Genomic DNA, 12,723 nt, shown 5'->3' on the forward strand with positions numbered 1-12,723 from the left:
CTCTCAGCAGAGAAAGAAATACAACTCCATTCTTAGTAAAGAGAAGTGCATGCAGCCAGGCATCCCACCAGATTTGTTACCTAAAGAGGGGGCTGATTTCTGGAGTTTGGCTCAGGCAGCCTATATTCCAACATGTAAGTGGGGGAGCAAGTGGTAGAATATTTTGACTGTAGAATATTTTCAGCTTTCTCACCAGCTCTTAAAGCTTCCAATGCAAAGCATAGTCAGAAATCCATCTTAATTAAACCACATCATATGAGTTCCAAGCTGCATTATATGGCAGTGTAGATGGGGTCTTAGTCTTTGGTTAGTTTCAGATGAGAGAATATAGGATCCTGTAATAGAGTGAACCCATTTGATTTTCAATCTGGAACCTCAAGACAGCCACATATATATTCATTTATGTTTAAGATTTCTGCTTTTTTTTTCATTTTAGCAAAAAGGTTCTAACATTCTCTGATTCTGCCTGGAAACATTTATCACTATATTAAATCCCAGTTGAGAGAAAGGTGTGGTAGAAATCCTATGTATAATATGAGAAATTCCTTTCCTTTAAAGTAGATGATGGCAAAGTGTGCGCTTCCTGTTGCTGCTGGACCGCAACTCCTTTCAGTTTTACCCCATGCTGAGGTGTACAGGGAATTGTAGTCCAATTGCATTCTGGAGTTGTAGTCTGACTGTGCTGGTAGACCCGTGTACTTGTACAGATTTGCAGATTTTCAGAGCTCATGCAATTCAACAGACTTGACTTGGTTTGTGGAATGTCCTCTTCCCCCTCCCTCATTCAACCCCCAGGCTTCATTTTCCCACCCCCAACCTCAAGACAACGTTAAATGAACTGTCCAAGTTCCTGTGTGTGACCAAGAATTGCACCCTCTGTGGTCAGGCATTTTTAAAGTGATCATGTGCTAGGCAGAAGATGAAGGTTTTCAAGTAAGGCTCTGTACAACCGAAGCCCGAGAAGGAGGGGGAACAAAAGTTACTTGGATGGAGCCCAGAACATGTGATAATCAGATTACTGAAAAAGTGTATGTATGTGCGTCTGTGTGTGTGAGGCAAGGATGGGAAGGGATCTTGAATGATGTACAGAAAAGAAATGCATGGGGAAAACTTCTCCGGACTGCAATAAGGATAGTAACCTGCTTATTGCCAGCTGACTAAACAACTGATTCGTAAGTCTTCTACTGCTGCAATGTGTCTTTTCTCCATCGGCATCTTCTTGGGTCTTCTTCCTCTAGGATTGAGCCAGTTCCCACGGGCATGTGCCAATTCGGACAGTCTCTTAAAAAAGGAATGCTGCCCCCCTTGGCCGGGGGATGGGTCTCCTTGTGGAGAGCTTTCCGGCAGGGGATCCTGTTCAGAAATCCTTCTTTCAGATGCCCCACTTGGTCCTCAGTTTCCCTTTTCTGGAGTGGACGACAGAGAAGATTGGCCAGCTGTTTTTTTTAACAGAACTTGCCAATGCACAGGCAACTTCATGGGGTTCAACTGCGGTGATTGCAAGTTCAACTTTGCAGGTCCCAACTGCATCGAAAGAAAGTCACGGGTGAGGAGAGATATCTTCCGGATCAGTGCCAGGGAAAAGTACCAGTTTCTTGCCTACCTCAACTTGGCCAAGCACACAACTAGCCGGGATTTTGTCATTGCAACGGGAACGTATGCCCAGATGAACAACGGCTCAACCCCTATGTTCCGAGACATCAATGTCTATGACCTGTTTGTCTGGATGCATTACTATGTGTCCCGGGATACTCTCCTTGGAGGCACCAGCGTGTGGCGGGACATTGATTTTGCCCATGAGGCCCCAGGTTTCCTTCCTTGGCACCGGCTTTTTTTGCTCATGTGGGAACATGAGATCCAGAAGTTGTCAGGGAATGAGAACTTCACCATCCCCTATTGGGACTGGCGAGATGCCCAGGGCTGTGACATCTGTACAGATGAATTCATGGGTGGCAGACATCCCAGCAACCCAAACATTCTGAGTCCATCTTCTTTCTTCTCTTCGTGGCAGGTAGGCATATGCAGGGAAAGAGGGGTGGGGAACCCATTTCTCCTAAATTATACAGAATAAATTTGTGTGAATAATTGGCTCTGCTGAGCTTGTTTTTAAGAACCAATTAATGTGGTGATATTAATTAATGTGATATGCAACTCTAGGACTAAATACAACTGGGGATAAGATTTGCACTTGGAAATCCATACAATTGGTAATGTTGCGAAACAACAATATCACAAAACTAGAGCATTCACACCCTTAAAAAAATAAACAAATACATTGGCATATATTCCTAAAATGTGTTCAAATGTAATTTAGCCAATACATCGATTTATGCATCATTGAATTACCCATTTATAAAATAAACTCAAAACTTCCTGCTGATATTGTTCCTTTAGATGTCTGCATATGAAAATACCTCTACAGAATTGGTAGAGAATGAACCTGGATGCATGAAAATAAGGGCGTATAGAGAAATTAACCAGAGAGGTGTGTCAGTCAGAATGCAGACAAAAATCACACTCACCATGTTCTGTACTTAACTTCTCCTGGTCCAACTCCTGTCCCTGTATCAAATGGAAATGATATACATGTTATGTTTGGTGGCAGGAAGAGATACAATTAATGCAGTAGTGTCACAATCATTACTAAGTAATGATCATGAATATAGAACAGTTATGGATGACTGAATTTAGATAAGTAATCTGGATCAATGATTGCTGTTTAGTCATCATTGTGACACTATTGTCATGATAGTAAATCACCCCAACCTATTTTTTGGGGCATCGACGGAAACATGGGTAAACAATGTTTGCACCAAGCTTGAGGGGTTGGAACAGGAAAGTGTATTTAGTTAAGTATATTTATCTGCATGAGTCAAAAAGAAAAAGAAAAAACCACAACACTGGGCTTATTTTGAATCTAGGGATAGTTGTTTTCAGAATGCATAATGACTTCTGATTAGTATCTTGGATTTTCTGCCCTTAACCTGAATTTGCTTTGCATTAGAAGTTTTCTGATTGTGCAGGAAACTCCAGAGTACCAGTGGGTTTCACGGCAGTCTGGATAACGAATTGAATTTGTTTTGATCCAATCCACTTTCCAGATGAACACTGTTACCATCACCTTTTCCCTGCTTTAGTCAGTGCAGGGGAAGGAGATGTCTTTACCAAATTACACATCCCAGTTGTATTGTATTGAAGTGCTGTTACTGCATAGTAATAATGAGAAAGAAGAGCCAGTATTGTGTAGTGGTTTGAGCACTGGACTTCAAGGCCAGCATTGAATATATCCAAACCAAATGTGTAAACGTCATTGACAAATATCCACTGGAAATTAAACACTCCACTAATAATTTCTACTTTAACCACATCACAAGGAGACAGGAAAGCTTAGAAAAGATAATGATGATGGGGAAAATGGAAGGAAAAAGGAAGAGGGGCCAACCAAGGGCAAGATGGATGGATGGTATCCTTGACGTGACTGGCTTGACCTTGAAGGAGCTGGGGGTGGCCATGGCTGACAGGGAGCTCTGGTGTGGGCTGGTCCATGAGGTCACGAAGAGTCGGAAACGACTGAACGAATGAACAACAAAATAATTTTTAATAAAACCTAACAAAATGGCAATATCAATAATCATTATCTCCAAGAAATTGAGAGCCAGCTTGGTGTAGTGAATTAAGCATTGGACTAACTTACTGGAGACTAGGGGCCCTTCCACACAGCCCTATATCCCAGAATATCAAGGCAGAAAATCCCACATTATCTGAGTGTGGACTCAGATAACCCAGTTCATAGCAGATATTTTGGGGTTTTCTGCCTTGATATTCTGGGATATAGGGCTGTGTGGAAAAGGGCTCTAGGGTTCAAATCCTTGCTCAGCCATGAAATCTACTGGGCTATCTTGGACAGGTCACACTTTCTCATCTTTAGAAGAAGACAATCACAAACCTGTAGTGGTGTATAGCAACGTAGTTTGAGCATTGTATTTGGACTCAGGAGACTAGGGTTTGAATCCCTGCTCAGCCATGGATGACCTTGAGCAAGTCCCACTCTCAGCCCCTGAAAACCCCATGATAGGTTCACCTTAGGGCGGCATTTCTCAACCTGGAGGTCAGGACCCGGGGGGGGGAGGGTCATGAGAGGGTGTCAGAGGGTCATCAAAGACCATCAGAAAACACAGTATTTTCTGTTGGTCAAGGGGGTTCTGTGTGGGAAGTTTGGCCCAATTCTATCATTGGTGGTGTTCGGAATGCTCTTTGATTGGTGGTGAACTATAAATCCCTGCAGCTACAACTCTGAAATGTCAAGGTCTATTTTCCCCAAACTCCACCAGTGTTCACATTTGGGCATATTGAATATTTGTGCCAAGTTTGGTCCAGATCCATCATTGTTTGAGTCCACAGTGCTCTCTGAATGTAGATGAACTATAACTTCCAAACTCAAGGTCAATGCTCACCAAACCCTTCCAGTATTTTCTGTTGGTCCTGGGAGTTCTGTGTGCCAAGTTTGGTTCAATTCCATCGTTGGTGGAGTGCAGAATGTTCTTTGATTATAGGTGAACTATACATCCCAACAACTGCAACTCCCAAATGACAAAATCACCCCCACCCCCAGAAAAACAAAACCTCACCAGTATTCAAATTTGGGCAAATCAGGTATTTGTGCCAAATTGGTCCAGTGAATGAAAATACATTCTGCGTATCAGATATTTACATGACAATTCATAACAGTAGCAAAATTACAGTTATGAAGTAGTATAGCAGCAGATAGGAGAGATAATACCAAGAGTGATCCTTTTGGAAGCAGAAAAGTATGGCTTTATTTCCAGCTGGGACTTTGGCATGGACTCTCATCCATAAGCAAATCAGAGTGAGGATAAAGGCATTGACTTTCCCTTTTTATACATCTTCAAATGCAGGCAAACAAAGAAACATGCTTCTACATATGTTAACATCATCACTATATCACCTTAAGTATCATAGAAATATCAAATTCTATCTTCCAACATGCGAGAGGCATGTCTCTATATTTTTTCTGAAACAGCTTACATCCATCCATCAAGGGGCCTACTTTGACCTGTCAGTAGGGAGAGAGATTCCTTACTTTTTAGCCTGGCTAAGCTGTACCAGTCTCTATATAGATAACATGCCCCCCTTCTCTTCCCCCTTCCAACGTAGATCTCCTTCAGCATTCTTTCTGGCCTGTCAGCTTGGCTTTCTAATACAGAGAAAGACTGATTTTTCTTACATTTCAATGCTTCTAATGTACATATAATATATGCATAAATATCTATATTTCCAATATCTCCCCATCAGTAGCAATGAAAATAATTTTATGGTTGGGGGTCACCACAACATGAAGAACTGTATTAAGCGGTCATGGCATTAGAAAGATTGAGAAACACTGCCTTATGGTCTCCATAAGTTGGACATGACTTGGAACACACACAACAACAGCAAGACATAGTAGATCCATATATTATCCCATGCTAGAGTGAGCCACAGGCAGGCCCATAGCCAGGATTTCGTTTCGGGGGGGGGGGGGTGAATTTCTTTTGGGGGGGGGTTCGGGAGGGCTGAGTTTCGGGGGGGGCTGAGTCTGAGTGAAAGAGGGTCTACCCTAGCAAACCTTTTGTATCGTTACCCCAATACCCCCATGCATATGGGATATATTGAGTATGGTGATCAGATCATGATATGAATAAACATAACAGTTTAAATAATGCACCAGTAAGGCCTTTTCATGAACCACCATGAGAATTTCGGGGGGGGGGGGGCTGAAGCCCCCCGAGCCCCCCCCCCCCCCCGGCTACATGCCTGGCCACAGGCCACTCCAAACAGAAACCTCACCAACCCCCCAATCCCCATCCCCCACCGCCATCGAGTGGTTTGATGAATCTGACAAATTTTAACAACCAGATTTGGGCAAATCAGTGCAAACTGGCTGAATGACACCCCTGCGGTTTCGCCCATAATTGCCTTTTCAATACACATGTAAGAAAGAAGTGGGGAATTTATCTTTTGGAGTAGGACTGGAAGCAGCAGGAATAGTTTCAAACTTGAAGAGTAGCAGGAAAATATCAAGAGGGGAAAAGTCTCAGCTGAAAAAGCAGTTTGGGAGATGAAACTATGCTTCTTGAGTAGGCTTGTGAATTTTAACTTTGGAAGTATTGAAGTAATGGCTAGAGAGATCTATGTTAGTATTTGTCAGTTCTATATATGTTTGTGGCAGCCTGACAGTGAAAAAAAAACTGATAGGGAGAAAATAATAGAATCATAGTTGGAAGAGACCACATGAACATCTAGTTCAAATCCCTGTCATGCAGGAAAAACACAATCAAAGCACCCCAACAGATGGTCATCCAGTCTCTGTTTAAAAGCTTCCAAGGAAAGAGATTCCACTACACTTCAAGACAGAGAGTTCCACTGCTGAACAGCTCTCATGGTCAGGAAATTCTTCCTAATTTTCAGGTGGAATCTTGTTTCCTGTCATCTGAACCCACAGCTCTGAGTCCATTTAACTAATTTGCAATATGAGTGGGACTTGTATATCATGCGTACCATGGACTGGTAGAGAAACAAGCAAATTGGGCCCGAACCTCCCTCAAGACCAAGACAATAAAACTGAGTGTAGATGCACAATTTGTGATGTATTTAATTTGTGTCAAAATAATTGCATAAATAAGTATAAAAATAATAAAATAGAGGGAGCAAAAGCGACTAAATAATTTTAGACCAAAAACAGGCAACAGTGACTCACTACCTCTGAGGATGCTTGCCATAGATGCAGGTGAAACGTCAGGAGAAAATGCCTCTAGAACATGGCCATATAGCCCGGAAAAACCTACAACAACCCAGTGATTCCGGGCATGAAAGCCTTCGACATTACAGTAACCACATAGTCTGTAGCTTTAAACAATTCCTCCTCTGTGAATGAGGCAGGACATTGTGGATAAGCATACACATGGGGAGTTGTTTGTTCTGCACCACAGTTGCACAAGGTGAAGGATTCTTCTAGGTAGTGCTTTACAATTTATGATAGAATGAGCATATTGTGGTCATAACATGAAGAAACAGGTAAGGTAGAAGATGGTAGGAAAAGTATCACATTTGAGATAGTAAAGTTAAAGGTTTCCCCTTGACATTAAGTCTAGTTGTGTTCATCTCAATTCCTAAGCCAAAGAGCCAGCATTGTCTGTAGGCGCCTCCAAGATCACATGTCCAGCATAACTGCATGGAGTGCCGTTATCTTACCACCAGAGCGGTACCTATTGACCTACTCATATTTGCATTCTTTGAACTGCTAGGTTGATAGAAGCTGGGGCTAACAGTGGGAGCTCACCCCACCCCCTAATTCAAACTGCCGACCTTTTGATCAGTTTAACCTGCTGTGCCACTTGGGGTTTCATTAAGATAGATAAACTCAATAAAGGAAGCCACACATCAATGAGTCTGTAAGATCTGAGCAAAGCAATTGAACACAGGATGACTTGGAGGTCTCCCATTCATAGTATAGTCACCATAAATCAAATTTGACTTGAAGGCAACATCAAAAGTTTTATGATATTTCTCAATGACTAAAGTTATTTCAGATTTTAAAAAAAAACAATGTCTTCATCAGGCATGTCATTTTAGGGGAAGAGATATGAGCCATGGCAGTTAAAATGATGTCAAGCTGCATTAATTCTATGCCCTCGTTGATAGAATAAATAACGTGTTAGAAGGGCTTTATGTGTTCCTAGTAGGTTAAGCTGGATGGAGCAATTTAGTAACATGTGGTTAATGCTAGAATAATGGAAATAGGAGCATATATTGGTCAGCGTCATGAAAAGCATAATGAAAAATATTTTCGCTCCTCTCCAAAGCCAACATTTTGTATAACAGGCAAATAAAGATATACCCTATCACCAAAGTGAGGATTTTGAGCTGAGCCCAAGACACATAGCTATGTGAGCATCCTTTACTGCCAAATAATGTTCTGGGTTTTATTATGAAAGATGATTCTGATTAACCTGTTTGCTAGAATGCAATGCAATTTTTGGGTGGGGGGGGGGGGGTGGGGGGAGTGGGGGAAGAGAAATCCATCCTTGAGCTCTTGGACTACATAATAATGCTTAAAACAAAGCTCAATGTAATGAACAGGAAAGGAAAAAATAATGAAAATAGAAAACACTATCGATTGTATTAAACTGATCCCGGCAGGCTCTTTCCAGTTTCATTAAATACTTCTTCAAAAAGGTAAATGGGCTTGTGTTTCAGGAAAATGTTCAGGCTAAGATTCTGGCGAGAACACTGTCCAACGGAGAAAAAGTTGCGGGCCTGAAAATAGTTGTTCTTTTATGATTTTGGGGTACTGAAAACAAAAATGACATTTAAAAATGTATATTGGCTCTAGTTTTTATGATATAAGGAATCACGTGATCACATTTGGTTGAAAAAATGCATGTTGCAACTTACACTATTGAAGATTTTAGAATATTATAGAAAGTTTGATGACGCAGTATTAGTGCCGTGTGCAAAAGCCAGAAGGCCCTATATAAGGCCAGACTTTTGAATGGTGAGACAGTATCGTTAAACATCGTTTTACATTGTTCTTTTTACTGTAGTTATGCCTTGCACGTGTGTAAATAAAGCACTATGGAAAAAAGATATCAAGGCCAATGGACTCCGTCAATGCTGTCAGACTCCTGCTGGAGCATTGTAAGAGACAATCCTTTCCTTGAATACAAAAGAAAAGTCAAGAGAAGCAAACAGGATATAAACTAAAGTCACGATTAAAGAGACATTTAAACTTTCAGACTTTTCAACTGCATTAGGCCTACTAATATAGTTTCTTGCTGCACAAACATAAACAATAGACTAATTAAATAAATATATCTCATGTATAAACTATTGGCAATATAATTTGACTAAAATTTAGTAAATATTCCCGGTTTATATACATGCAGTAAGGTTAGGCGCATTATCATAATATTAACTAATTACCTATTGTGGAGAAAATTGAAATAGCTGTTGCATAAAAACCAGAGCCAATTAACACATTTAATTATTATATTTGAATTCAGCATGTTAAATTTATTAAGAAACAGCACATTTCGTTTCCGCAACTGAGAAAAACTGAAAGTTTATAGAACTGTGGAATCCATTACAAGCCACCTTGAGTCCCTGCATCTGGAAAAAAGTGGGATAACAATAAAGAAAATAAAAACATAAAGTACAGTGGGCCCATACTCCAAGAAATAATACCCAACTGCTCACTGGAGGGAAGGATATTAGAGGCAAAGATGAAGTACTTTGGTCACATAATGAGAAGACAGGAAAGATTGGAGAATATAATGATGCTGGGGAAAAGGGAGGAAAAAGGAAGAGGGGTCGACCAAGGGCAAGATGGATGGGTGGCATCTTTGAAGTGACTGACTTGACCTTGAAGGAGCTGGGGGTAGTGACAGCCAACAGGGAGGTCTGGAATGGGCCAGTCCATGAGATCATGAAGATTCAGAAGTGACTGAATGAATTTATTTATTTATCGTGTCAGGAGCAAACCAAACAGCTGTATTGCATTTTAAAAAATCCCACAAAGTTTAAAAACTTGGCATTGTATTAAATGTCCTTTGACCAGTAGCTGGCCACTTGGAGTGCCTCTGGTGTTGCTATAAGAAGGTCTTCCATTGTGCATGTAGCAGGGCTCAGGTTGCATTGCAGTAGGTGGTCTGTGGTTTGCTCTTCTCCACATTTGCATGTTGTAGACTCCATTTTGTAGCCTCATTGGCTCTGCAATGACCCCCCCCCCCCCATAAACTAATACCCATGCCAACATAAGGGCAGATCAGATAGTACACCAACTCTTGAAGAATGGGAAACCCAACCTTGCCACCAAAGTAGGAAAGAAACCAATAGATGGACAACCAGATAATGAGGACAACAACCTTCATGAACTTTTTACGTTTACTGAATTGGACATGGCTCTTAATAAAGGTAAAAATGGCAAAGCAGCTGGCTTGGATGATCTACGAATGGGACAAATTAAGAACTTTGGTTCAAAAGCAAGGTGCTGGCTGCTGGAGCTAATGAACAACTGCACTGCATCCTGTCAGATCCCCAAAATCTGGAGGAAAGCAAGAGTCATCACCATCTTGAAACCAGGCAAAGACCATAATGATCCAAAAGGTTATAGACAAATCTCCTTGTGCCGTCTAAACAAAGTTTTGGAGAGACTTCTTTTGCATAGAATTATGGAAAAAATAGACCCATGTCTGATTCCACAGCAAGCTGGCTTCAGGAAAGGCAAAAGCTACACATCACAAGTGCTGGACCTGACTCAGCACATAGAAGATGGCTTTGAAAGGCAGCAGATCACAGGAGCTGTTTTCATAGACCTGTCAGCGGCTTATGATACTGTAAGCCATTGCCTCCTCCTGAGAAAAATGTATAATATCACAAAGGATTACCACCTCACCCGCCTCATAGAGATCTGCCACAAAACAGGAGCATTTTTGTTGAGTTCCAGGGCCAAAGAAGCAGATGGCGAAAACAGAAGAACAGCCTGCCCCAGGGGAGTGTGCTTGCTCCATCAATGTTTAACATTTACACAAATGACCTGCCATTGACAAAAGGGAGAGAGAGTTTCATCAATGCTGACGATTGTGCCATTACAGCTCAAGCAGGGAGCTTTGAGATGGTTGAACAGAAGCTCTCCAAAGCTCTAGGTGCTCTTACTGTCTGAACGAATAAACAACAGTGGCCCCTTCACTTTTACAGGATTAGGAGTGCAGGACCTCACACAAAAGTAGGAAAAACATGAATACAGGCCCACTTTGTTTTTCTGTCCTGTGAAGTTCTGGGGCCCATTCAACCATACAAAATCCAGACTATCTGCTCTGAACTGGATTATATGGCAATGTAGACTCATATAATCCAGTTCAAAACAGATGTGAATTATATTATATAGCAGTGTAGAAAGGACCTCATATAATGCAAATTGAACTGTATTGAACTGGCTTGTATAAGTCTACACTGCTATATAGGCCCCTTCTATGTGGTCCTATATCCCAGGATCTGATCCCAGATTATCGTATTATCCCGGATTATATGGCAGCTCAAAGCAAATAGTCTGGAATCAGATACTAGGATATAGGGCAGTGTAGATCCAGCCATAATCCAGTTGAATTGAGTTAATCTCCAGTTTGCAACTGCATTATATGGCGGTGTAGATGGGGCCTAAATCCTTCAGTAATTCTATAATCAGTTTCCATCAAATCATGCTGGAGCACCTAGCAATGCCTTAAGAGGACATATTTTTTCAACTCACAAATAATGCTTAACCCACAAAAAGGGAGAGAGACAACTCTATTGGTATGATATTGTCTGGTTTTAAAAAGAGGTCATTGCTTAGTTTTCTATCATTTATATCCATGTCTTTATATGGTTCAATGTTATGGAATTTTGGGAGTCATAGTTTTAAAAGGCATTTAGCCTTCCCTGCCAATGAATGCTGGTGTCTCATCAAATGACAACTCCTGGGATTCCGTTGCATTGAATCATGGGTAGTCAAAGTGGTGTCAAACTTCAGTAATTCTTCAGTTCAGATGCATTTCTAGTGTGTTTCATGTCTTAAGGGAGGCTAAGGATGAATCTACAGTTTGACCTGCAATGGCTCAATGCAATGGAATTTGGGGAATTATAGTTTGATCAGGCACCAGCACTATTTGACAGAGAAGTCCTTGTAAAACTACAACTCCCATGATCCCATAGCATTGAGCCATGGTAGCTGAAGTGGTATCAAACTATATTAATTATATATAGCGTAGATGCTCTAAACCCTGGCTTTTTAGAAGCCACTTTGGTTTTACATGAATTCTTTTGAAGAGAGATGGAAGTTTCCAGACTAGCCATGGAAACCACTTTTGCTCCCTTTCACACTGGAGTGAACTGAAGAGTCAATGGGCTTGTTTTTTAAAAACGTATTATTCCCTCATGAAACCAGAAAAAAGAATAAAAACGAGGAAGAAATGGTCGCTTTGGTGTGAAGCCATCCACAGTTGTGAGCCACTGTGTGCCAAAATACTCTCCAGCCAGTAACAAAACGAATAAAGGACGAACAAGGAAGAGCGAAGTCTTTGTCAAGGCATTCTGGAAATTGAATTGGCAAATAAGCAAAAGTATTTTTAAAAAGCTCTTTCTCCTGAGTGCCGGATGGAAGGAGGGAGGCCAAACCCTCCAAGCAGAGTCTCTGAGAACCCACTTTCCATTTGCAAGAAAATAATGACAGTTGCAGGGGAAAGCTCAGGATAAACTCAAGTGCCGGAATGAATTTGGGGTGAGTGGGGGAGATAAATATGTGAAATATCTATTTCTACCTCAGCTTCCCCTCTTCTGAAGACACGAGAGCGGACTTTATTCCGTGGAGATGTTGCCATGGAAACAATGATAACTGTGAATGCATGGCGAAATGCTGACTTCTCCCCCATTCTCCACTCTCTTACTTTTCCGCAGCCAACTCTAGTTACTCCTTGACTAAATGAATCTCAGAGCCATGTTTCCTTCTTGTTTGCAGAGGTACCTGCACTTGCCATCCAAGCTGTCAAAAACACTGTATCTCCCCAGTACTTTCTCAGGCATACTTGCTAAATACAATATTTGGCAAATATTTTATTATATAAGTCATGCAAGTGCAAACCAAACTTGTTGGAAAGGTCTGACAGGTGCATTCTCAGTCAGTTTAGTCCA

The 12,723-nt window shown here is 41.2% G+C and overlaps 1 protein-coding gene across 1 annotated transcript in view; it reads left to right on the forward strand.

Annotated features, from left to right (window-relative positions):
- The first annotated feature begins 885 nt into the window (after positions 1 to 885).
- TYR (tyrosinase) overlaps positions 886 to 12,723 on the forward strand; it is a 78,621-nt gene continuing 66,783 nt past the window's right edge. Inside the window, exon 1 of the mRNA XM_060771128.2 lies at positions 886 to 2,011. Coding sequence (XP_060627111.2) covers positions 1,193 to 2,011 — 819 coding nt within the window. The 5' untranslated portion in view covers positions 886 to 1,192. The remainder of the gene's footprint in view (positions 2,012 to 12,723) is intronic.

Source organism: Anolis sagrei, chromosome 3 (genome assembly GCF_037176765.1).
Source record: "Anolis sagrei isolate rAnoSag1 chromosome 3, rAnoSag1.mat, whole genome shotgun sequence".
Taxonomy (NCBI): domain Eukaryota; kingdom Metazoa; phylum Chordata; class Lepidosauria; order Squamata; family Dactyloidae; genus Anolis; species Anolis sagrei.